This window comes from Mesoplodon bidens (assembly GCF_964165515.1).
Source record: "Mesoplodon bidens genome assembly, chromosome: 4".
Classification (NCBI taxonomy): Eukaryota; Metazoa; Chordata; class Mammalia; order Artiodactyla; family Ziphiidae; genus Mesoplodon; species Mesoplodon bidens.
Window position 1 is genome coordinate 93057031 of NC_138160.1, and position 24670 is coordinate 93081700.

The 24670-nt window shown below is 45.5% G+C and overlaps 1 protein-coding gene across 2 annotated transcripts in view; it reads left to right on the top strand.

The window, feature by feature from the left end:
* The window catches only part of MCC (MCC regulator of WNT signaling pathway), a 279822-nt gene that overhangs the window by 182702 nt on the left and 72450 nt on the right, over positions 1-24670 (top strand). For both annotated transcript variants that reach the window (XM_081231323.1, XM_081231324.1), the window contains 2 exons: positions 7848-7990; positions 23533-23696. In XM_081231323.1, coding sequence (XP_081087449.1) covers positions 7848-7990; positions 23533-23696 — 307 coding nt within the window. The remainder of the gene's footprint in view (positions 1-7847; positions 7991-23532; positions 23697-24670) is intronic.

A 24670-nucleotide genomic window follows, 5' to 3' on the forward strand; every position in this document is an offset into this window, starting at 1 on the left:
TTCTGGATTTAGTGTGTTAGCTCCAGCAGTTTGATTAAATGAAAACTAGAGTCATTGGAGGATTACATTAAACAATGTTGAACTGCCAGAACTTCCCTAGTATAACATAGGAGTCCGGAGGCCGTGGGAGTCGGGAATGTTGGGTGGGAGTTGACGTCATTAAAATGGGGTCTTTTATGCCACTTCTCTACTGGAGTCAGTGTGGGCTTGGCTCTTGTACTGGTCCACAGGGCTGCAGTAGGAATCAAAACGATTCGACCCGTAGAGATTTTTGATAATGGCTAATTGATCACGGAGTCTCCAGGATGACTAGACTGTATAATTTCTTGCTTTTTTATGTATATATGCCATTTCCTTTTTATTCTCTTACTTTCTCCTGTTACATAAGGTGAGTTGGTATTGGTGAAGCTTAGCATTTAATAGTTAGGCTACGTGATACCTGGGTGAATTTGTCATTAAACTAGAAGAGGAAGGCTCACCTAACAATGGATATAATTACCGATGGGACTTTGGGTCTCCCATTTTGATGAGAAGGTGAGTACATTTACATTTGAACGAGGGATAGTTACAGAAGCTTGATGTCATTGCTGTTGCAATTTGGAAATTTAAGTATGTGTGAGAGGATGTGTATGGTGGTCAAGTAGCCAAAGACAGTAGTATGGATGGATGTTGTAGACAGTACTGTAGACAGCATGAAGGATGTTGTCTGGCACCTGGTACCATTCCCACCCCTTCTCTCTACTCTCTCCCAAATCAAAGAAGATTGATCCTGGGGACTACTTCCCAAACTCCCTTAACAGCTGGGCTCTAGGATACAGTTTTGGTTCTGCCAGTGAGATCCATTCACCTGGATCTGGAAGGCTGAAAGGAGGTGGGAGCCATTGTCCCTCAGGCCATAATGGTGGCAGCTGACATACAGGCTTTGGTGAACATGAGGTCCTGCATTGACTGGCCTGACCTTGGAGCTGTGGGCAGGTGTGAAGGCAGCAGCAATTTCTTCATCCTGGAGGGGACCACAGCTCTGATGGCAAATCTCACAGCCCCGGGTGGCCTCCACCCACCTTTCTCTTCTCCAGTCCTTCCTTCCGATGGTTTTGTAAGCACAAAACTACCTAAATCAAATCCTACTTGAAACACCCAGAAGAGTTTGTTTTCCTAACTGAACCCTGCCTAATGTGTCCTAAATCGCATCTGCTTGGAATAAACACTGAACAGTTTGTATTTATGGCCTTCTAAAAAAAATTTATTCATGAATATTTTAAACAAATTGGATCATATAGCGCACACTGTTTTGCAATATGTGCTTTTTCACTTAACTGTATGTTGTGGCTTTTTTTTTAACGCTCATCTGACTTGGGGGGATTATATAATGGGATGGGTAAAACAGAAAAATACGTCAGTAGCTCACTTTGGATCTGGGAGAGGAAAAAAGATGTCTAAGCAAATTAAACATGAGATCTTTTGTTTCCCAAGGAGATTATTTTCTTTTCCCAAAAGCTGCTCTCATAACATCAACCTTTCACTGCCAACTCTCATGAGTGGTTCATGATTTCTACTTCATTTCCCATTTGCTAGTTAGCCCACAGCTGTCTGGCTTCTGACCCCAACAGTTTGCCAAAGCTCCCTCTGCTATGTACTGAATTGTGCCCCCCACCTCCAGTTCACATGGTGAACCCCTCGATATGACAGTGTTTGGAGATGGGGCCCTTTGGGAGGTCATTCAGTTTAGTCGAGGTCATGAGGATGGGGACCACATGATAGGATTAGTGAGTGTCCTTATAAAAAGAGACGGCAGAGAGCTCGCTTGCTCTCCAGCTCTCTCCCTGCCATGTGAGGACGCAGTGAGAAGGCAACCATCTGTAAGCCAGGAGGAGAGCCCTTACCAGAAACCAGCCATGCTGGCACCTTGATTTTGGACTGCCGACCAAAGTCTAAAACTATGAGAAAATAAATTCCTGTTATTTATGCTTGTCTGTGGTACTTTGTTACAGCAGCATAAGCTAAGACACTTTTTTGAAAATCACCAATGATTTTTTTTTTTTTTTTGTGGTACACGGACCTCTCACTGTTGTGGCCTCTCCCGCTGCAGAGCACAGGCTCTGGACGCGCAGGCTCAGTGGCCATGGCTCACGGGCCCAGCCTCTCCGCAGCATGTGGGATCCTCCCGGACCGGGGCACGAACCCATGTCCCCTGCGTCGGCAGGCGGACTCTCAACCACTGCGCCACCAGGGAAGCCCACCAATGATTTCTTAACCGAAAAATCCGGTGACCTTTTTCTTGTTTCTGGCCCTTTTTTGCAGCATTTAACCCTAAATCCTCCTTCCCAACTGGTGTACTCTTCTCAAACCTTCATGACCCTTTATGTCCTAGATCTTCTCCTCTGTCCCTAAGATCCATCTTCAGCCTTGGCTCTTACCCTGGGCTCTCCCCCATGCCTTTCACCAGGATGGCTGCAGCCCTAAAGCACTGACCTCTCCTATTTGTGTCACATTGACATTGGCACTTGACCTTTCTGCTTCTTTGTCTGCAAAATGCTCCTCATTTAGTGACTGAGATAGTATCCAAAGCCTCCTTGTACTCTAACATAATCCATTCGCTAAAATCTCATGCCGATGCTATGCGCCCGACCTTTCTCCTGATCTTCAGGCCCACACTTGGGCCTGTGTGGTACATCTGTCTAACCATCTTCATGTTGCTGCATCTCAAACAGTGTAAGCAAAACCTCTTTCTTTCCCAGTAAAACATGTCGTTCTGATGTAACTTCTGGCCTGAAGAGTAGAATATAATGAAACAAAAAATAAAACCCAGGAAGATAAGGTAGCTTTCTCTCTCTCTCTCTGTCTTCCTATGTGGTACATATTCCAACCTTGTTCACTATTTGAAGTTTTTGAATATGAATCTTATATCAGACCTTGTTAAAACTGGTCTTCATTGATGACAAGGATGGATTATTATATACATAGGAGAGCATTTCAGAGTCCCATTTGTTCAGTTATTCACCATGAGATTCCTAGATGAGTCTGAACTTCCTCTGTACTATATGGAAAAATAAGAAGAGGTATTTACTCATCACTTATGTCCTGCTATAGATCCTCTAAGAGAACTGAAAGGAATACTTTTCCTCCTTGTATCTAAAAAAATCTTTGTTCTTTAAAAGAATGATGACCGGGCTTCCCTGGTGGCGCAGTGGTTGAGAGTCCGCCTGCCGATGCAGGGGACACAGGTTCGTGCCCCGGTCCGGGAGGATCCCACGTGCCGCGGAGCGGCTGGGTCCGTGAGCCATGGCCGCTGAGCCTGCGCGTCCGGAGCTTGTGCTCTGCAACGGGAGAGGCCACGACAGTGAGAGGCCCGTGTACTGCGAAAAAAAAAAAAAAAAAAAAAGAATGATGACCATTTCAGGGCAAGTCAGCCTTTAATTGCAAGAGAGACAGAATGTGTTTCAGAAGACAGACCACACACTCAGGTAGACTGGGCTAGCTGGACATAGTTGACTGGCAGTTACCAAGGCAGGCAGATGTTCTTCTGGGTCTCGTTCACCAGTCACTCCAATCCAGTGACAAGGCATGAATGTGCACCCCAAAATAAAACAGGTATAGAGACTGCTACTGAAGTTAATATTTTTATTAACTGCTGCTGATTCCATAGTACTTCAGCTCAAGGTCTGGAAAGCATGATAAGAATTATACTTTCATTGACTTTCCTTTTCTAATTAGATCATTTCACCCCTAGCTAATAATGAGAAAGAATCTTTTTTAAAAAAAGAAATCTTTTCTTTAGGCCATCATATTATTGTTTTGTTGGTACTAGGTTTAGGAATTAGGCTGTGCTGCTAACTGGTTGTATAGTCTTAGCTAAGTTGCTTAGGCTCTGGAAGCTTCAGTGGTCTTATCTGTAAAACAAAGCTATTGATCCTGTCTTAGGTGATCACTGGAAGATCCCTTCCAGTCTGCCAGTCTGTGACTTGTCTGCCTCTGCTAGTTACGTAGGTGTGTGTACAATCTAATACCTGCCCCCTTAGGAGCGTTTTTTTGTTGTTGTTGTTGTTAAGCTAGTAGCGAGCATTAATCATTGCAACTCTAAGCAACGTGGAAGCACTTCACAGATGCTTCAAAGTAAATGAAATAATGTGCATTTAGAATCCTGTGAGATGATCCCTTATGTTCCAAAGAAAAACACCTGAGAACTTTGTAATTCCATAATTAGGAAACTGCCACAGTAGCATACAATTAGCAACATTTATCAGTTTATCAGAGCTTCTGTTTCTTTGACTTAAATTGATCACTTCTTGGACCTTTTCATATTTTCTTCCTTTTCATCACCAGCATTAGCAGTTAGTGTTCTTGGGGGAGGCATTTTTTCCCCAAAGAAATAAGATGTCACTTACCAAGAGTTACCATATACACCATGGAAGGAAGCAAACAATAAAGTCACTTTGAGATGCCAGTGCTGTGTCATTTGCTAGACACCCTGACCAGCTAGGTGACGCCCTGCTGCACAGAGCAGCCTTAAAAACACACCTCAAATTCTTGCCTTTGTAAAACTGCCATGGACCAGCAGGGTGTTTCTGACTTCTTGTTCCATTTCTCTGGATGGACCAATGCTTCTGAATAAGACAGTAGAGAGAGAACCCCCAGCATCAGTCTTCTGCAAGTGCTGCAGTCCCAGATTGACTGTCAACTTACAAAGGGCCCGGAGACCACTGGCTTTTGTCACTTTCCAGTCGCAGATTCCAATCTCCTTTCAGGAACGATGCCAATAAGGATGCTCAGGAGATGACAAAGATATGCAACTCCAAGATTTTTTTACCAAGTCAGCTGGAGAAACAGGGTTGCACAAACTTTCTCATGTTAGGTTCAGTTTAACCTTTTAATGCCTCATTTTTGGGACACAGAAATGCACGCGATCTTCTCACAAGGTTGCTTTCTACCTCTAACTACTGTTTACGTCGTTTGCTTGTGTTGTTTTGCACTGTAACCTTCATTATGGTGACCATAAGGGGGAACCTGAACCATGCATGGTATGTGCTCACCTCAGCCTCTCCCTGTGAGGTCAAAAACACAGACCATCTGCACTTCCCTGCTGCTTATTTTATCTGTCTCCATGAAAGTTCTCAGCAATACTTACTCCTTCCTCTGAATTCCTCGATTTCACACATTGTTTTCCTTTATTTCTGCCATCTAACCCTGATTATTTGCCTCCTTCAATACAATCATTTCTCCTTCTGATCAAAATTGCCCACTCAGCAAGTGGCCTGAGTGCTCCTCCAGCCTCATGGTTCCATCCTGCACCCCATTTTGGTTTCAGCTATCCCGAACCTCTATCCCAAGCTCCACATGTCCATGTTCACATTCACGGGCCCCTCTGAGTCTCTGCGTGTGCCCTTGCACCCTCGTGACCTATCTAAAACCTGCTTGCCTTTAGACTCACCTTCAGTGCTGCTCCATCCAGGAAGTCTTCCCTGGTCACTGCACACCTGCAGCCCCAGATGCTCCTCCTGTGTCTGCCCGGAGCATCCTTCTTAGGTTAGAATTTGTTGTGAACATACTTGACTCCCAGAAGACAGCATCTGTTTGGTTTTTGCCATCCTATCCTTGTTTTGGTGCTCAATCAAATACCTTGAATGAGGACCCTTAGTTTGCATTGCATGACACTGAAAGCCTTCTGCCTAAGGTGACATTTCTAGTGTGGTATCATTCTTCAGTCTGTGCTCTGACCTCAGTAAGGAATGTTTCCCTCAACAGCTTCCTTCTCCCACCCCTTCCCTATTCACTCCTTTATAAAATCCGTCCTAATAAAATAATGTTTACAAAGCAGGAGATTTGGCAGGCACTATGTGTTTTGGGACCTGCCAAGCCAAGAGGGTTGAAGGTGGCTATGAAAGATTTTTCAAATGCCATTTATACCAGAGATACAGCGGCAGCATTTATCTGGCTTTTTTGGCTGGAAAACAGTCTCAGCCAAGCTGAAGCTGATTACATTGCCCATGCAACAAAGATAATTTATTCATCATACACAAAATCTCCCCTTAACTAAAATCAGGGTTTTAACTGCTGATTGAAAGGAGAGTTGATGTATCAGGGCACAATTACCCTCTAGACCAAACAGGTGACTCTTGAGAGTACCTTTTCATTGTTTTCTTTCCTAAACCTAATTATTGTTGACTTTGCAGATGTCTAATAATTAACTTATTCATAGAATGTTAACCTATATTTTTTGCCTTCACCACTCCCATTCTGATTCATATTTTGACTGTCTGGGGGTTTTATATCTGTTTAAAGTCTTCCCAGATTTCTGTGTGGCTCTTATTAGAAATACTTTATAAAGCAGGGGCTCAGCTGAATTCCTTCCCTGAGAGGATGTTAATTTCTTGAGAGAACCAAGAACTCTGGAGAGTTCTTCCCATTTCTCTAATATAGATGTGTCTCTCCAGCTTCAAACGGCAGTTGCCTCTTCCCCAAGTTCCACTGAACACCACTCACCATCTTGGTCCACCCAAAACTGTGGACCTTCTGCCCACGCCACCCCTGGTCGTCAGCAACTTGAAGTGAATGCCAGGTTGAGAGAATTTCTTCTCTTCCTTCCTTTCTTCACAGACACCCTCCCCCTGGGGCTGAGCAGACACACCTGTGGACTTTCCAACCTCAGAGTTAAATCCCTTGACAATTTTCTTTTCTGGCTTACTTGCAAAATAAATGCTTCAAAGAGGGCTAATTTTTGCTCTCTCCATTTCTGTATCCAGTGTGTGTGTGTGGTGTTTGTGGTGGTGTGGGGAGAAGGTCTGCGTGTGCTTTGAAATAGATATTCCAATTTTGAGTTTTCTTAGCTTGCCCATAGCTAATTCAGAGACCAGAGGTGGTGAGGGCTCCATGAGAGGCTGAGAAGGCGGTGGGGTGTGCTTGTGCAGATGAAACATGGTTGCATTTCAGTGTTGTCTTCCTGCTAGCAAACGCAAATTGGAGGAAATAGACCATTGTGTGGTATTCTCTCACTCACTGATTCTATTCTTCTCCTCACCCCATCCTCCTTTCCTACCCCCTAACTCCATTTACTTCCTTTAGAGAAACTATGTGTGATATTTCTCAGACATGCTGACCCATACACTTCTCGGAGCATTGGTTTTGATCTGCACAGATGAGGTGCTGGTTTTCTAGTCGCTGCAGCCTCAATACTCCTTATGTCCTCTTCCCAGAAAGAAACCCACCAGTAGGACCCTGCTGGTGATGGTCTGAGCCACTCCTATTCACCAGACTTTTGTGGGTTTTTTGGGGGTTTTTTTTTGCGGTACGTGGGCCTCTCACTGTTGTGGCCTCTCCCGTTGCGGAGCACAGGCTCCAGACGTGCAGGCTCAGCGGCCATGGCTCACGGGCACAGCTGCTCCGCAGCATGTGGGATCTTCCCAGACCGGGGCACAAACCCGTGTCCCCTGCATCGGCAGGCGGACTCTCAACCACTGCGCCACCATCACCAGACTTTTGATGCTTCTGCTCACCGTGGCCTCAGTGCTAGTAGTCTCAGTTCTTTTTCGCCTCGGAATTTGAGGGGGTGAAGAAATCTAATTTCTTGAGGAAATCTTTGAAAGGGAAAAGTTTCTGGTAGACTGATAGATGAATCTTGTTTGGTGTATAGGTATGGATGTTGACACAGAAGCAAACTTTCAATTTCAAACGCTGACCGTAGATGTGCCCATCTATTTGGTCTGAGAGGAATCCTGATCCATGTGGCCCGGAGAGGAGACCTGTCTGTTTTCTTTCTGAGTGTCTTTATCTTGTCCTTAAAAGATATATTCTCTAGGGATTTGTCATACGTCTCTGTCAGTGGAGGCTGACTTCCTTTTTTTTTTTCTCAGGGAGGAGGATGAGTACTCAGAACTGCGATCAGAACTCAGCCAGAGTCAGCACGAGGTCAATGAGGACTCTCGCAGTGTGGACCAAGACCAGACCTCTGTCTCCATCCCTGAAAACCAGTCCACCATGGTCACTGCGGACATGGGTGAGTCTGCCTGCCTACCACAAAGCCGGAGTTCGGTTTCTGGATTGTAATAGGAACTTTAGAAACATAAGGCAGCCTGAATTAAAATTTAATTAGTCAAGGAGCTTATTGAGTAGATGAAGGCACATCCATTTCAGGTTTTTACATACTCCTTTGTTGGTCAAAATGGAACCAAAGAGCTGAATTCCCTTTCTGCCTTGTGATTCAAATATACGTCACCTTTTGCCTGAAAATTCTGGAAGTAGGGAACCAGTTAAAAAGGCTGTGGCAGTGTTCCAAGTTACAGTAAAATCTGAGCTGAGATGGCAGGAATGGAAAGGATGGAGTAAGTAGCGACATATCTCAGTGGAAGAACCAATAGGTTTCAGCAACTTTGGGGTAAGGAGGAATCCAAAATGACTAACATGTTCATCCTGAATGACTAAGAGAATGATTATGTTCCTTAGTAAGGAAGCTTGGTTGAGAAATGAGTTGGGAAACAGATCTATTATGTCTGAGGTTGTAGAGAAATGTCCATGTGGAAATACCTGGCACAGTGTGTTGGTATGGTGTGTTTTAAGCTACAGGTTGTGGCCCATTAATGGGTCTTGAAATTATGTGAAAAAATAAAATATTTTTAAAGTGAAATCAAATAGGAAAAAAAACAGCATGACAGTATTGTTTCACGAAACATATTTGTTGGATGTTTATATGTTGTAAGTTGCCAAGTGAAATGTTCCAACTATGGGTTGCAGTCGAAAGGTTGCAAAACCTCTGGTCTACTTGGAGATGCTTAACTAGATCTCTGGAGAGATTGGGGTTGAGGATAAAGGCTTTGAAGTTATAAGGTAAGGAGATCCCTGTGGTTGAAAGGGTATGGAGTCAAAATGGGGAGAGGCACTATATCTTAGGAAATGTTCATGCACAGGGCAGAGATGGGAAAAGAATGAGGACAAGGAAGAGAAAGTATAGTACGACTTATAATAGAACTCAAAATTTCGTTGGGGAGAGAGACTTTAATCAAGTATTAAACACTTATGTTTAATTATCAACCTATATACGTGCTATAACACCAAGAACACAGTACCATGACAGTGTGTCAAAGGGATTCAGTTTAGGATTTCCAGGATAGCTTCCTCTAGGAAGTAACATTTGAGCTGAGATCTGGAGGATAAGTAGGAATTGAGTACATAAAAGAGGAAACGGCATTCAGGGGAGAAGGGAGAGATGTATTCAAGGCCGTGAGAAAAGATCATCCTGTGTGGAGGGCACAGAGATGTGAGATGGAGGCTTGGAGCGGTAGGCAGGAGTCAGATGGTGCAAGATCTTATAGACCATGTTGGAGAGTCTGACCTTTATTCAAAGACCCACAAGAAACCACTGAATGATTTTGATAGTTGGGGGTCGGGGGAATGAAATGATCAAATTTGCATTTTGAATCAGTTACTCTGTGGTGAAGAGAAAGAATCAGTGGATCAAGAGTGAATGGGGGGGCTTCCCTGGTGGCACAGTGGTTGAGAGTCCACCTGCCGATGCAGGGGACGGGGGTTCGTGCCCCGGTCCGGGAAGATCCCACATGCCGCGGAGCGGCTAGGCCCGTGGGCCATGGCCGCTGATCCTGCGCATCCAGAGCCTGTGCTCCACAACGGGAGAGGCCACAACAGTGAGAGGCCCGCGTACCACAAAAAAAAATAAAAATAAAAAATAAAAAAGAGTGAATGGGGGAGGCCAGCTAGGAAACCACTGCAAAAGTCTAGGTGGGCAAAATTGTTGCTAGGATTAGGGTGGTGGCAGTTGAGGTGTGGAAAAGCAGATGAGTGTAGAAAGTCGGCAAGATCTGCTAAAGGATCAGTAACAGGGTGAAGGAGGAAGTAGGCATGTGGGGATCTACCATAAGTGTCTCGTTTGCACAGTGGATAGACAGTAGGGCCAATCACCAATATGAAAGCAGGGAAGAAGGACCAGGTGGCTTTGCTCTGAATTGTATTTTGTTTTGCTTGGGGGAGGGTGGAGTAGGGTAGAGATCTTGTGTTTTGTTTGGGCATAAGTTTCAGGCATCTGGAGGTATCTGGGTGGAGATGTTGGGAAGGCAGTAGGTATAAATAAGCCAATAAAGGTCTGGCTGAAGAAAGCAGTTGGGAGACATCAGGCTGTTTGCAGATAGTTACTGAAGCAATGGAATTCGATGTGAAGAGTGAGAACTGCAGAGACCTGGAGACCAAGCCTAGGGGGCCACCCGCTGAAGAGGAGACTCAGCAGCAGCTCACGGCAGGGGTGCACCTCTCAGCTTTTCAGTCTCAGTTTAAATGCACCTCCTCCAAAAGCATCTTGTGAGCACCAGTTTGTGCAAGTCCCTGTGCTGACTCTTGCTGCCCCATTGGTTTCCTTCTTACATCACATTGAATTTTTTTTTTCTTTTTTTCTGTATGCGGGCCTCTCACTGTTGTGGCCTCTCCCGTTGCGGAGCACAGGCTCCGGACGCGCAGGCTCAGTGGCCATGGCTCACGGGCCTAGCCGCTCCGCGGCATGTGGGATCTTCCCGGACCGGGGCACAAACCCGTGTCCCCTGCATCGGCAGGCGGACTCTCAACCACTGCGCCACCAGGGAAGCCCCAACAAAATTTCTTAATCAAATAAGCTGGGGGAATGGAGGGCAAACCCCAGTCTAGTGGGCAGGGCGTCTTCACTGCGGGGCATCTCAGGGTTCCAGCTGTGAGGGACCATCTGTAGCCCGGGCGCCCCATACAGGAGCCATTGTCTGCTTGTCTGCACTGTGAGCTGGCTTTGTTTTCCCAAATTGTTTATTTTCATCTTTTCCTTCAGTAAAAATACATGTTCATTGTAACTGTTGGTAGTATCATTCCTGACAAGACTGGGCTCCTGGCGGGGAAGGGACCCTCTCTGCCTGATGCCTATGTTCTCTGTCCACAGTAGGAGGCCTTCATTCATGTATGCAGCAGCTCACTGGGAGCTGTGCTGGAGACTGGGCACGTGAGACTCAGAACCTGCCATCAGATCACTGTGCTCCCACGCTCAAATCCCTCACTTCCAGAGTGACATCCCCGCTCCTTACCCTGGCCTGTAGGGCCCCCAGAACCTGGGCATCCCCACCTCAGGCCTCATCCTCCCCAATTCTCCCTTTCTTTTCTTTTTTTTTTTTTTTTGTTAAATTAATTAATTAATTATTTTTGGCTGCTTTGGGTTGCCACGCGTGGCTTTCTCGTTGCAGTGCGTGGGCTTCTCATTGCAGTGGTTTCTCTTGTTGTGGAGCACAGGCTCTAGGCGCATGGGCTTAGTAGTTGTGGCTCGTGGGTACTAGAGCGCAGGCTCAGTAGCTGTGGGGCACGGGCTTAGTTGCTCCGTGGCATGTGGGATCTTCCTGGACCAGGGCTCGAACCTGCATCCCCTACATTGACAGGCGGATTCTTAACCACTGCGCCACCAGGGAAGTCCCTCCCCAACTCTCCTTGTTTTCTTCCCAGCTCTGGCCACATCGGCGTCCTTGCTGTCCCTCAGACCTGACCAGCATCTCTGGCCTCAGGGTTTCTGCATCCACACATGCCTCTCTGATGCATGTCAGTCAGCTGTCCTCTCATCACAGGCCTTCCCCAGCCCCCTGGTAGAGTCCTGGCGCTGTCACTCACTCTCACACTGCAGGCACTCCCTTCCCGTCCCTGCTTCATTTTTCTTCACAGCACTTAGCACTACCCGATGATACCTCGTGTTTGCATTTATTTCCTTATATATGTATCACCAGTCTTTATTAGTCTCTTGCACTCGAATGCAGGTTCCATGCAGGCAGGGACTTCGGCTCTCCTGTTTACCGAAGTAACAGTGCCCGCTCTTCGGAGGCTCCCAGATATGTGAGTAACAATGAACACCATCTTGGAGCTCACGGTTCTTTGGAGGATGCAAAGGAAACGGAATGACTGGCAGTGGGACCACAAAAGGAGGTGGACAGGGGCCCCTAGCGACACCCTCAAGTGGGAGCATCAGAAGACGTGGCCAGAAGTCACATCTAAGCAGAAAGCTGTGGGATAAGTGGGAACGATGCAAGCAAAGAGCAAGGGGCAGGAGGAGAGTGCTGTGGGCACGGCCGGTACCTGCCAGGTCCCCGTGGAGGGCAGGCACCGGGACGGCAAGGAGGAGGACCTGTTTAAGGCCCCGGCTGAGCCCCGCCCCTGCGTGTTCATTGGAACTGGTTGGCTGCGTCTTCCTACTCCTGTGCCATTTTCCAATTAAATTGCTTCAGTAGGGAAAAAGACTACCATTTATAAACACCATCATAGGAAATCATTAAAAAGCAGCCATTTCATTATGCCTGCTATATTTGCAAACTTGCATTAGCAACCCAGAGGTTTTCTTGAGCTGGGTTTTATATACAGAGTTTGCTGCAGTATATTTGCCGATCTTCACTTAAGAAAACAGGAGTATTCCCTTCATCAGAATGCACTTTTCTTTTGTTTTCAAACCCCACTCATCACAGCCTGTCTGCCCCCTCGATAAGCTGGCTCCAGGGCACGGTCCTCAGAGCCTGGAGGAGTAAACCAGCAATTTAGAAAGTGTTTTGACTTACCTAAGCAGTCATATACAGCAGAAAGGTCCCGGTGGTGTCACACTGCATCTTAAAATAAATTGCATTACCTCTGTTCAAACCTGGTCACATAATCGTTTGTAAAGTAAAGTTAATTAAGTAGACAAAGATAAGGTAGGAATTATGAGTTGGGGTTTCTATTTCGTAATTTGGCCGAGAGTTCTAGTTCAGAGGGAGGCTGCATATCATAACTAACATGCTTTGTTCCCTTACTTTGTGTTGAGCATTTACACGCATCCTCATGTTCAATCCTCAGCCTTGAAGGAGGCCTTGTAAATCTCCTCATCTGTAAAACTGGGATGACAGAGTTCAGAGAGGGCAAGTCATTTGTCCAAGACCGCACAGCTAAGCAGCTGTCTTTGTTGTTGCCGCCCGTGTTTCTATAGATGGCTTTGCTTTTACACACCCTTGCTTAAACGGTGAAGCATGCTTATGGATGGTGTGCTCTGCTTACTGCCCTCCTTTGCGGTCTCTAGTACTGGTGGCAGAATTTAGGGAGCAGCTGTCTGATTACAGCACCTGGCTTTACTAGCAGAGTATTTGCTGTTCACTGAGATCTTGCAGATCTCCATCTTAGAAACAACACCCTTAGACCAAACCATTCTGGGAGTTGCAGCAGAGCCCAGCACAGATGTGTGAGATGGGCTCAGCGTTGCGTCATGCGTGTGAGCGTTTGTGGGGCACACTCCCTCTAGCAGGCTGTCTTCCCAACTCGGTTCATGGAACAGCAAAGCTTGTCTGGAGCAATTGGCTGTAAACCAAACAAAATCCCTGATCTGATGGACCTTTGCACAGGCTGTGATGGGTTCTGCTTCTGAGGTATTTTCTGGTTTTAGGTGAGAAATTCTTATTTTTGTGGAATTAAACAATGCTGAACTATTAAACCCTTAGCGAGGACAGGAAGCATATGATACCATGTTTGCTGGTGTGATCATTTAGATAGAGATTTCCTCCTTGTGCGTAGTTCTTGGAGGACAACCAAGGAAGAATTTACACATGAAACCTGGCTATTTGGCATGACTGTGACTATGAAATATGTTTAATGTTGAAGCCAGATTTTCCTGGCTTAATGGTCCATGAGGCTTAAAGCCTTCAGGAGAAATCTTCCAAAGTGTCGAGCAGCCCCTCGCAGTGGGGACAAAGCGGGGTCGGGGCAGGGAAAGCAGTCCCGCCTTCTCTAAAAATGATTTCTGCAGAGTGGGAGAGAAGTGTTTACAAAGGCAAGGCAGCCTGTCCAGAGGAAACTGGATTTTTGTTAGGAATGAGGCACTAAGTAGGCAGTTATATTCCAGCAGAGAATTTTTAGAGGAGAATCAGATCATTGGTAACCTGATTCTGAAACTTTGAGAAACCAGTCCCCCGGTTGGAAGAGTTAGCACTGAAACTAGTACCCTGACATGACGATGGAACAGCCCAAGCCCTGTGTTGCTTTTGTTTTTCTTCTCCTTACTTTAACTGGGCAGCTTAATTTATCCCAAGAGGTTCATGATGTTGGTCATCCCTGAGAACCAAGCCCAGGGAAGGCTTAGAAGTTTCGAACATTGACTCACGGGGGGCTGTCTAAGGAGACTGTGTGCTTCCTCCCGGGGATCTGAGCCTGGTCAAACGAGGCCTGTCTGTGAATGTTAGCAGGGCCAAGTGGCCAAGGAGGCCACCTAATATCATTCCAGAACTTTCCTTACAGAGTAACCAAGCTTGAGAGTGGGAAAGATTATGGCTCCACTTCACTTTGTGGTACTTTGAAATATTTCCCTCAAACTCTACTATTCAGTAATTTTTCAGTGCCCAAAAGAGATTTAGAGTTTTAGATATGGAAAGACATCGATCCACCACGTTTGCTCAGAATGAGCTCCCATGATTGTTAGGTTCATGAACTCCTTTCCTAAGATAAGCAGCCTTTATTTTCTAAGCAGACCATGTCTTCTCAGGTTGGATTGTTTTTTGGGTTGTTTGGAGCTCATGACATCTTTTTCCTTAAGACCAGTGTCCTAGAGGAGTGTTAGCTGCCCAGACCAGCCCTGGAAGCCTATTTCATCTATAAAGGTAATAAAGTACGGACCTCACGAGTGTTACTGCAGCCCCACCCATCGCTCTGGACATTGTTTTTGTGAGAAGAGGTTCTGCAGACCACATTGGCATGCCACAAGCACATTTTCCAAGTTGATGATACTTGGTCAGTGAGCAGTCTAATAAAACTTGATACTTTTGGGCTTCCCTTGTGGCGCAGTGGTTGAGAGTCCGCCTGCCGATGCAGGGGACACGGGTTCGTGCCCCGGTCCGGGAAGATCCCACATGCCGCGGAGCGGCTGGGCCCGTGAGCCATGGCTGCTGAGCCTGCGCGTCCGGAGCCTGTGCTCTGCTACGGGAGAGGCCACAGCAGTGAGAGGCCCGCGTACCGCAAAAAAAAAAAAAAAAAAAAAAAACTTGATACTTTAAAAAATTAACATAGAAAAAGTCTTTCATTACCTTTACACGTTCAACTCATGCGGTCTTTATCGAGTACTACTCCGTGCCCAGTGTTGTGAGCGTCTAGGAACACAAGGATGGATGAACAGAGTCCCTGCTCCCCAGAGCCAGACTTCGTAGGGTCCATGTGTCAGGTAATAAGTAATTATGGGGAATGCGATGCCTCAAAGAAAGAAGTAAATACGAGACTATAGGTCATCGGGGAAGGCTTACCGGAAGAGCAGATTTTAAGGCAAAGCTTTAAAAAGAACCATTATGAAAAGAGAATGAGGGGCTTCCAAACTAGGCAGACACATAACCATTAACTGTGAAGTGAATGCTGAGCCCCAGGAGTAAGTACGTTTGAAGTTGGGACCATATTTTGGAGCAGATTCATTCTGGTAAATGCACGTTGCTTGGAATCAAAGGACCAGGGGAATATTTCTAACATCTAGCCTATTTAGGTATATTTTTATTTGGGTTAGGGCTCTGACAGGGGGTTCAACAAAAGTAGAGTCAGCCTTTAACACCGTATTCAAAATGAACCGACTCTGGTATGGTTTATTGTGTACAGCACTGGGGATAGGTCTAATTGATCCTGAGAGGAAAGAGGAAAACCAGCTTTGCCCACTAGTATGTGTTTAACCAAGAAAGCATGCTGGTGAGGCGTCATTTCCATAGCCATGAATGTCCTCTGGCTTCCTTTCCAGATTTCCCAGGTGCTTGGGTCTTCCCTCAGACAGCAACATAAAAACCTAAGGCTCTGGGTTCTCCTTAGAAAAGTAGAACGTGAGCTGTCTTTTCTCCAGCTGCTATCAGAAGTCTAACTGGGGCAAGTTGCGTTTGGAAAAGCTGGCCCACCCAGGCAGGTGCTGCAGACTCTGACAGCGATGGGCAGCAGATGGGGTGAAGAAAGCAGGCAGAACAGTGGAGCACCATGGCCAGACGAGTCCAAAGGGGCAGCTGCTGGCCACTCTGCCCATTGCTGTCATGGGAAGAGCTGGGCCCGGTATTTCCTGACCTTCTAATTTTACAGGAATAGCTGTAAATTCTAATAATTTTTAAATGCTGGCAATTAATTCAAAAATGTTTTTTTAAAAAGGCTGCACCAGTTATGAAACCCTGCCATCCAAACAAAACACATCTTTGGCTGCAGGGGGCTAGTTTGCATCCTCTGGTTGAAGGGAGATGTCCCTTCCATTTATTCTTTTTTATCCTCTGTTTCATCTCTACAGCAAATTAGACAGCTAGAAGGCAGAGTGCCAAGATTGTGTGAGCTTAGCCTTGCCCGGAATTCCCTTTACGTTGTACTTGAATGGTCTACAGCTTAAATTTAATTGAAGGTTAGTATCAGAAGAAACCATATGAAATCTGCATATGTGGGAAATGGTGGCTGAAAAGACTCGCAGTCACATCGCTTCACACCACATATGAAGTCCCAGGTACCTAAACTCCTTTTAGCATCGAATTGTTAAAAACACATTGCGTCCCTTGTGCAACTGGAATGCTTCCTCCTTTCTGACGGGAGAGCATTCATTTCTGCCCTGGCTGCCAGGGAGCACAGCACTAAGTAGAAGAGTCAGCCCTAGCAGCTGTGTTCACCTCCATTTTCTTCCTCAGCCTTTCCCTGGTCCCAGTCATTGTGTTTTTCCCTTATTCGTGGTTGCTTGCTATGTGCTACCTCAAATTCATTTTTATAAAGATATAACCTCTGGTAGAGGAATGAGTAGTTGCTGCAAAGGACTATGACATCCTGTTTGTCCCATGGACACGGAACCGAGCCATTAGCTTTACTTTACAAAGCACAGCATAGCCTGAGGTGCCACAGCAGGTCTGCCTCGTGTGACCCTTCACACCGGAGTTCCACATCAAGTGTGCAGTGCAGTGGCACTACGTACATTCACAGAGGTGTGCAACCATCACCAATATCCATTTTCAGAATTTTCTTATCCTCCCAAACAGGAATTCTGTATTCATTAAACAATATTGCCCCATTTGCCCAACTACTGTAACCTCTCTTCTCTCTTTTTTTGTATTTTTTTTTTTTTTTGGCTATGTTGGGTCTTTCTTGCTGCATGCAGGCTTTCTCTAGTTGCGGAGAGCAGGGGCTACTCTTCGTTGCGGTGCGCAGGCGTCTCATTACGGTGGCTTCTCTTGTGGAGCACGGGCTCTAGGCATGTGGGCTTCAGTAGTTGTGGCACATGGGCTCAGTAGTGGTTCGCAAGCTCTGGAGCGCAGGCTTAGTAGTTGTGGTGACGTGGGTTTAGCTGCTCCGCGGCATGTGGGATCTTCCTGGACCAGGGATCGAACCCATGTCCCCTGCATTGGCAGGCAGATTCTTAACCACTGAGCCACCAGGGAAGTCCCTCTTCTACTTTCTATGAATTTGCCTATTCCAGGTACCTAATATAAATGGAATCATATAATATTTGTCCTTTTGTAGCTGACTTATTTCACTTAGCCTAATGTTTTCAAGGGTCATCCATGTTGTAGCAGTATCAGCATTCTGTCCCTTTTTAAGGCGGAATAATATTCTGTCATGCGTTTATACCACATTTTGCTTATCCATTCATCTGTCAACAGATACTTGGATTATTTCCATCTTTTGAATATTGTGAATAATGCTGCTGTGAACATTGGCATACAAGCATCTGTTTGAGTCTATGCTTTCAGTTTTTTGGAGTATGTACCTAGGAGTGGAACCGCTGGGTCATATGGTAATTCTATGTTTAACTTTTTCAGGAACCACCAAACTGTTTTCTACAGTGGCTGCACCACTTTACATTCCCACCAACAATGTGAAAGGGTTACAGTTTCTCCATATTCTTGTCATCACTTGTTCTTTTCTCTTGTTGTTGTTGTTTTTGATAACTACCATCCTCTCCGTAGTGTCAATCTTGCCTTTAATCCATGCTGACAGTATCTTCCTTTTCGGGAGTCTGTGAACATTTAATGTAGTTAATGATCGATTGATTGTGGGTCTTTCAGTTTCCTATTTGTTTTCTGTTTGCCCCTTCTGAATTTTTGTTCTTCTATCCATCCTGTCTTCCTTCTTTTGGGTTAACCGCATAGTTTTTAGAATTTTATTTTATTTATTGGCTTCTGGCTGTGCCTCTTCATCGTTATTTTCTAGCGATTGTTCTAAGACTTACATCATACATCATTAATTTTTCCGAGTCCACTCACAGTTAATATTCCTCTTTTAATTCTGATATATGTCCTCTGTTGCCTCTCCTGGGAAACAACGGCTATGAGTAGGTACCCTCACAGGCTTGGCTGAGCTGGCCTGTTCTTGTCCACACAGCAGTACTTGTTTTGGGTTGGAGCAGTGTGGTGAAGATAGCCCTGGACACAGAAGGCCAACACTGTAGTTCGAGCCCTGCCCACCCCCCACCCCCGCACTGTGCAGCCGTGGGTGAGTAACTGGGTGTCTTCGAGTCTCAGATTCCTCCTCTGTGGAGCGAGGCTTACCACCTTCCTGCTGGGGTGGAACTTGATGATGTATGTGAAAGCCCTTTCTGAAGTGTCAAGAGTGCTGATCAAACCAAAGTCACTGTGATCATCACCTAAATGAGGAGCCTTTTTTTTTTTCATTGTAGTAAAAGACGCATTACATAAAATTTACCATCTTAACCATTTTTAAGTGTACCGGTCCGTACTGTTAGTTATATTCACATTGTTGTGCAACAGATCTCCAGAACTTTTTTTATCTTGCAAAACTGAAATTGTACCCATCAAACAATACCTGCCCCGTCCCCCTCCTTCCAGCCCCTGGTAACCACCATCCTACTTTCTGTCCCCTATGCATTTGACTACTTTAGATGGCTCATATAAGTGGAATCATACAGTATTTGTCTTTTAGTAACTGCCTTATTTCACCTAGCTCTTAATAGCCTTAAGGTTCATCCATGTTGTAGCATGTGTCAGAATTTCCTCCCTTTTTAAGGCTGAATAATATTCTGATGTATGTATATACCACACTTGGTTTATCCATTCATTTGCCGATGGACACTTGGGTTATTTCCATCTTTTGGCTATTATAGACATGATATACAAGGATCTGTCTCAGGGCCTACTTTCCATTCTTTTGGGTATGTACCCAGCAGTGGAATTGTTGAATCACATGGTAGTTCTATTTTTAATTTTTGAGGAACTGCCATACTGTTTTCCAAAGCAGTTGCACCATTTTACTGTTCCCACCAACAGTGCACAAGGACCCCAATTTCTCCACTTCCTCACCAATGCCTGTTATTTTCTGTTGTTGTTGATATAGTAGCCATCCTAATGGGCCTGAGATGATATTTCATTGTGGTTTATAAATGAGGCACTTTCTGTTTGTTCTGGAGCTCTCGGTCCCTGGTCTGAGCTTATCTTGTTCCTCTGGTCCCGTAACTTAAACTTCGGGTCTTTTATAAAGACTCCAACTACCTTGGCCTTCAGTGTTGAAGCTCCAGTGCCTGGCAGGGCCCATACCGTGCAGGGCATTGGAGGCCAAGGGAAGGAACTGAGGATTTATTCAAAGTCTGTATTTAGAAGAATATGCCACCAACTGAAAGATAAGGCCACCCTGTATCGAGTAGCGTTGATGGTGGGGTGAGTGGTGGTGAGTGATTGGTGCTATGCGACAGCACCAACAGGGGACCCAGAATATCTGCTTCTGCCAGCCTGGCCACCCTGTCCTACTGTGAGGCCCCAAACTGGGAACACTGACAAAGGACAGCCAAGGGTCACCTGATTACTGGTGGGGCTTGTGTAAAACCAGTGGGTAATAGGCAAGAGTGTGTCGGGTTCATCATCCAGCCTGTGTGATACACATTGGGCTTCCTGAGACCAAGAAAAGCATTTATAGCCCTCCTAGGTATGAATAGAATATGCTCCTGAGCTGTTTGCAGTCTGCATGTTAATTTAAATGCCTTCCTCCATCTTCCTTTTTTTTTAATTAATTAATTTATTTATTTATTTATTTGGTTGGTTGGTTGGTTGCACCAGGTCTTATTTGCAGCTCATGGGTTCCTTAGTCACAGCACGTGGGCTCCTTAGTTGTGTCATGCGAACTCTTAGTTGCAGCGCACATGTGGGATCTAGTTTTCTGACCAGGAATCAAACCCGGGCCCCCTGCATTGGGAGTGCGGAGTCTTATGCACTGCGCCACCAGGGAAGTCCTCCATCTTCCTGATGCTCCGTCCTATACTTGCATCATGCTCTCTGTGGTTACTTTCCCCAGGATAGGGGGAGAGAGGACTGTGGCTTTTACCACGTACATCTGTGAGCCTCTCAGAGTTGAAAGTCTCATGCTCATCTCTGTACCTTGCTTCTAGCCTGAGGCCAGGGCTCAGCAACTGATTAAAGAATGAGAAAGAAAGACTGATCAGGTCCCTACACTTGCCTCCCGTTGCCTGTAGCCCAACATCCTCAGGACACAACCTGGTGGCACCTCTCCAGTCCTGCTGTGAAGACCCCTCAGCAGACACGTCCAGGGTGATCATTGCATCAGGTGGGGCCGTGCTAGGGAAATCCTTATGAATGGCTGAATAGAGACATCTTCCTTCCTCATCCCACTCAGGAATAATGCAAATAATTCAGGGGTGTGTGTTAACTTCAGCTCAGGGTACCAGGAAACCCTGCACCTCAAGGTAAATGATCCTTTGGAGAAACTTCTCCATTTGTTACCCTGGAATTAAGTGTGCTCCGGAGATAGTTTCATCAGCGTGTGTGGGAACTAAGGAGTGCTGCGCCTGGCTCTGGATGTCCTTGTCTTGAGTTGGTGATGGGTACCTGCCGTCCATCTCCAGAGGGCTTCGGCAGTGGGGATTGTCCTCCTGTTGTCAGCAGTTCAGGGCATGGTCCATACTGAGGACGAAAAGCATAAGGTAGATGTAAAACATGCTGCTTTTGACAGTCTATTTCTAGTCTTGCTGACTCTTAAACATATAATGATGTGGTATTTATATTTGGTCATTTAAAAATAACTCTTGATTGCCTATCCTGTGTTGGAGATGAAATGAGGAGGAAGGTCAAAGTCCCTTCTTTCTTGAAGCTTACACTTCGGTAGAGGAGAGATGACAGACACATAGGTCAGAGCAGATAGTGATAATTGCCATGGAGAAGATAGGATAATAGGACAGGGACTAAGGGGGAAGAGATGGAACCCCATGCTTTAGACAGAGAAGAGCTTGGTGAGGAGGTGGCATTTGAGCTGAGAGCTGAATGTAGGAGGAGATTTAGGTAGAATTCAGTCTCAGCAGAGGGAACAACAAAGGAAAAGGAAGCCCTGGGGCAGATGAGAGGTTGGCATCTTCCAAGGATGGAGAGAAGGCAGGAGCGTGAACACAGCATAGTGATGTGGGGGAAGGTGGACAGATGAGGCAAGGACCAGAGAAGCCAGTGGTTCCCACCCCGACTACACATTAGGGTTATCTGAGGAGCCTAAAAAATTTTTCCAGTGCCAAAGCTCCACCCGTAGAGATTGTGATTTAATTGGCCTGAGTGGGGCCTGGACATTGGTGTTCTGTAAAAGCTCCCCAGGAAGTTCCACGGTACAGCCTGGGTTGAAACATCAACAGGGCTGATCGTGCAGAGCCTTAGAGACTCTGGTAAGGAGTTTAGACTTTAGTTGAATGACAGTGGGAAGCCATATAACGGTTTGGGCCAGGGGAGTAACATGATCCAGCTTATGTCCTTAAGAGACTCACTTTGGCTACAGTGCTGGGGACTGGAGGTGGGAGGTTGTTCAGGTGGTTCAGTTAAGAAATGATGGTGGCTGGGACCAAGACTGGTGTCAGTGGAGGTGGTAAGAAGAGGTCAGTTTGGGGATATGTTTTGGAGGTTGCAGTCAAAAAATGGATTGGATTTAGGGTGTGAAGCAACAGGAAATCAAGGTTGCCAGAGTAACTGGGAGGATGGTAGTGCTGTTCACAGAGCTGGGAGAGATGGGGAAAACAGGTTGGAGAGGAGGGGGAATCATTGTGTTCATTGGTTGCAGTGAAAGCGTCACACTTCTCTTCTGTCTAGATTTAGGTAACTTGTAGATATAGGCAGTCAAATAAAGTTGCCCAGAATATTGTGAGAAATCCTCTTAGTGTAATGCTGGGAGTTTTCTTGAAGTCTTCTGCAAGTGAGCGCCAAAGGCAATTGACTATTTTAGGGCATGGAACCTGCGATGAGAAGGGCAGAGGAGGGAAGTGTGAAGACGTTAAGCTTCTTTCATACAGGAGTCAGGCCGAGTGTAAGGGAAAGGTGTACTTTGATAAATCGCTGTAGTTAACACCTGTCTTGCTATAAGAATTGAATGGCATAGTGATACATAGAATCCAAAATAGGTTAACATATTTATATTTGACTTAAGGGGATTTTTGCCCCCCCCAAAATTATCTTTTAAGATATGTCTAGTTCAGAGGGGGAAGGGTAAGATGTGACAAAGCGAGAGAGTGTCATGGACATATATACACTAGCAAACGTAAAATAGATAGTTGGTGGGAAGCAGCCGCATAGCACAGGGAGATCAGCTCGGTGCTTTGTGACCACCTAGAGGGGTGGGATAGGGAGGATGGGAGGGAGATGCAAGAGGGAGGGGATATGGGAACATATGTATATGTATAACTGATTCACTTTGTTATAAAGCAGAAACTAACACACCATTGTAAAGCAATTATACTCCAATAAAGATGTAAAAAAAAAAAATCTCCAAGAAATTGCATCCTTGGAGCTTGGTGTTGTGTCTAGAATAAAGTAAATACCCGACCCCCCAAAAAAAAAGATATGTCTGGTTCACATTAAGATTATAATTAATTCTCCTCCCTGGACTAAGCCCTGGGTGTCCAGCAATTAAAAGTAACCCAGACTTTTAAGTCAGAATCAAATTATTAGAATTGCTTATAAGACATTTACATGGAGAACAATATGGAATTTGTTAGAATAGTTTGTTTTCCCCCTGATGGAAGAAGTGGTATAAATTGCAGTGGTAGAGCCTGTTGATTGGTTATATCAGGGGAAAAAGTCCTGATTATAAGCTCGCTGAGGGCAAGGACTGTCCCTTATACAGTTGCTATTTTTTTTAAACACCTAGTGTCTCTGCTCACTCTGTTTTTTTTGGTTTGTTTTTTTTTTTGTTTAATAAAGTTATGAGATCTTTTTAGCTGAAACTTTTCCTGAAATCAGTCCTTATCTGAATGGCTGAGCAGGAAGGTTGACCAGATGTCCTAACAGCCCCTTCTGGGGACACTTCTTTGTTCTTACTAGAGAAACTTGAGATGTGTCTGCCTTTGAGTGAAAGACGAGAGAATGCAGCATGGCATGGCTGTCTAGAAAATGGCCATGGTCTGAAACTCCTTAATAAAGCCTTTGCATTGGCCCCAGGCCTCAGAAGGCCAGCAGGCTGGGAGATCAGGCTACCGGTGTTAAACTTGGACATGTCCAGCTCCACTGCCATCCATTTCACCTGAATGGGTTCCTCTCCATAAGCGAAACAGAGAGCGCTCATTGCCCACCTGCCTGCTTAACTCGTCGTATCCGCATCCACTTGCAGATAATTGCAGCGACCTGAACTCGGAGCTGCAGAGGGTGCTGACGGGGCTGGAGAATGTGGTCTGCTGCAGGAAGAAGAGTAGCTGCAGCCTCTCGGTGGCAGAGGTGGACAGGCACATCGAGCAGCTCACCACTGCCAGCGAGCACTGTGACTTGGCTATTAAGGTAGGACCCCCCCCCACCCCCCATCCTCTCTTTCTGGCTCTTTTCAGATCATATGAGGGAAATGATCAGGTGCCTTTCTTCTGAAGTGTGGTTTTACTCAAAGACCTATTAGAGAGTGAGTGTTTCTAAGAAAGCCATACTAAAGATTGGGCCACCAGGGAGAAGCAGGAGCCCTATAAATTTTTGCTGGGTTGACTCACATCAGAAAAAGTCATTATATCAATAGTCAAGATCACTGGCTTTGCTGCAAAAATGACTACTTCCTTGGAAACTATTAGATTACTAGTATTGAGCCATGTCATTTTAGTGTGGTTCATCATGTAGCACTCTGGGGTTGTAAGATTAACTTGGAAATTTTGTTAAAGCTCTCAGGTCTCTGGAATAGTGTTTCCAGAGTTATCTATTCATGGTGCTAACAAGGGGGAAGTTCAGGGCCTGAACGAGTCATCTATCCTGAGTGCACTGGACTGGACCTGAGTCCCGCCTTTCATGTGCATTTATCTTACTGCTTAGGGAAGACCAGGTGAGAAGAATCTGCTGCATCTGCACAAACTCATCATGAGCAATGGGAATGTCAAGTCCCCTTGATACAGGGCCTCTGGTATCTTTATGTTACTTCACCAGAGCTTAGTGACCTAGGCATCACAATTCAAACTGAAAAGTCTGAGAGGAGCTTATATAAAAGGGAAAATGTGATGTGTTATTTGAAAAATGTTTGAGGACTCTGGGCGCAAGTTTCTATCAACAGGAATCCTGGATTTCACAAAAGAGCTGTGGTCTCTCGAGGTAAACCATGATTCATGTTTATAATACATCTGGTTTCCCATCTTTATTCATCACAATTATAAATACATAGTTGATGTGGTTTGGGGAAGTAACCACTAGTATTTCTTTCTTTGGAATCTCCAGACCCTGTATTTGATTGTAATGTCAGCTTGGGTACTAGCCCCAGCCTTAGCATTGAGAGGGAAGGA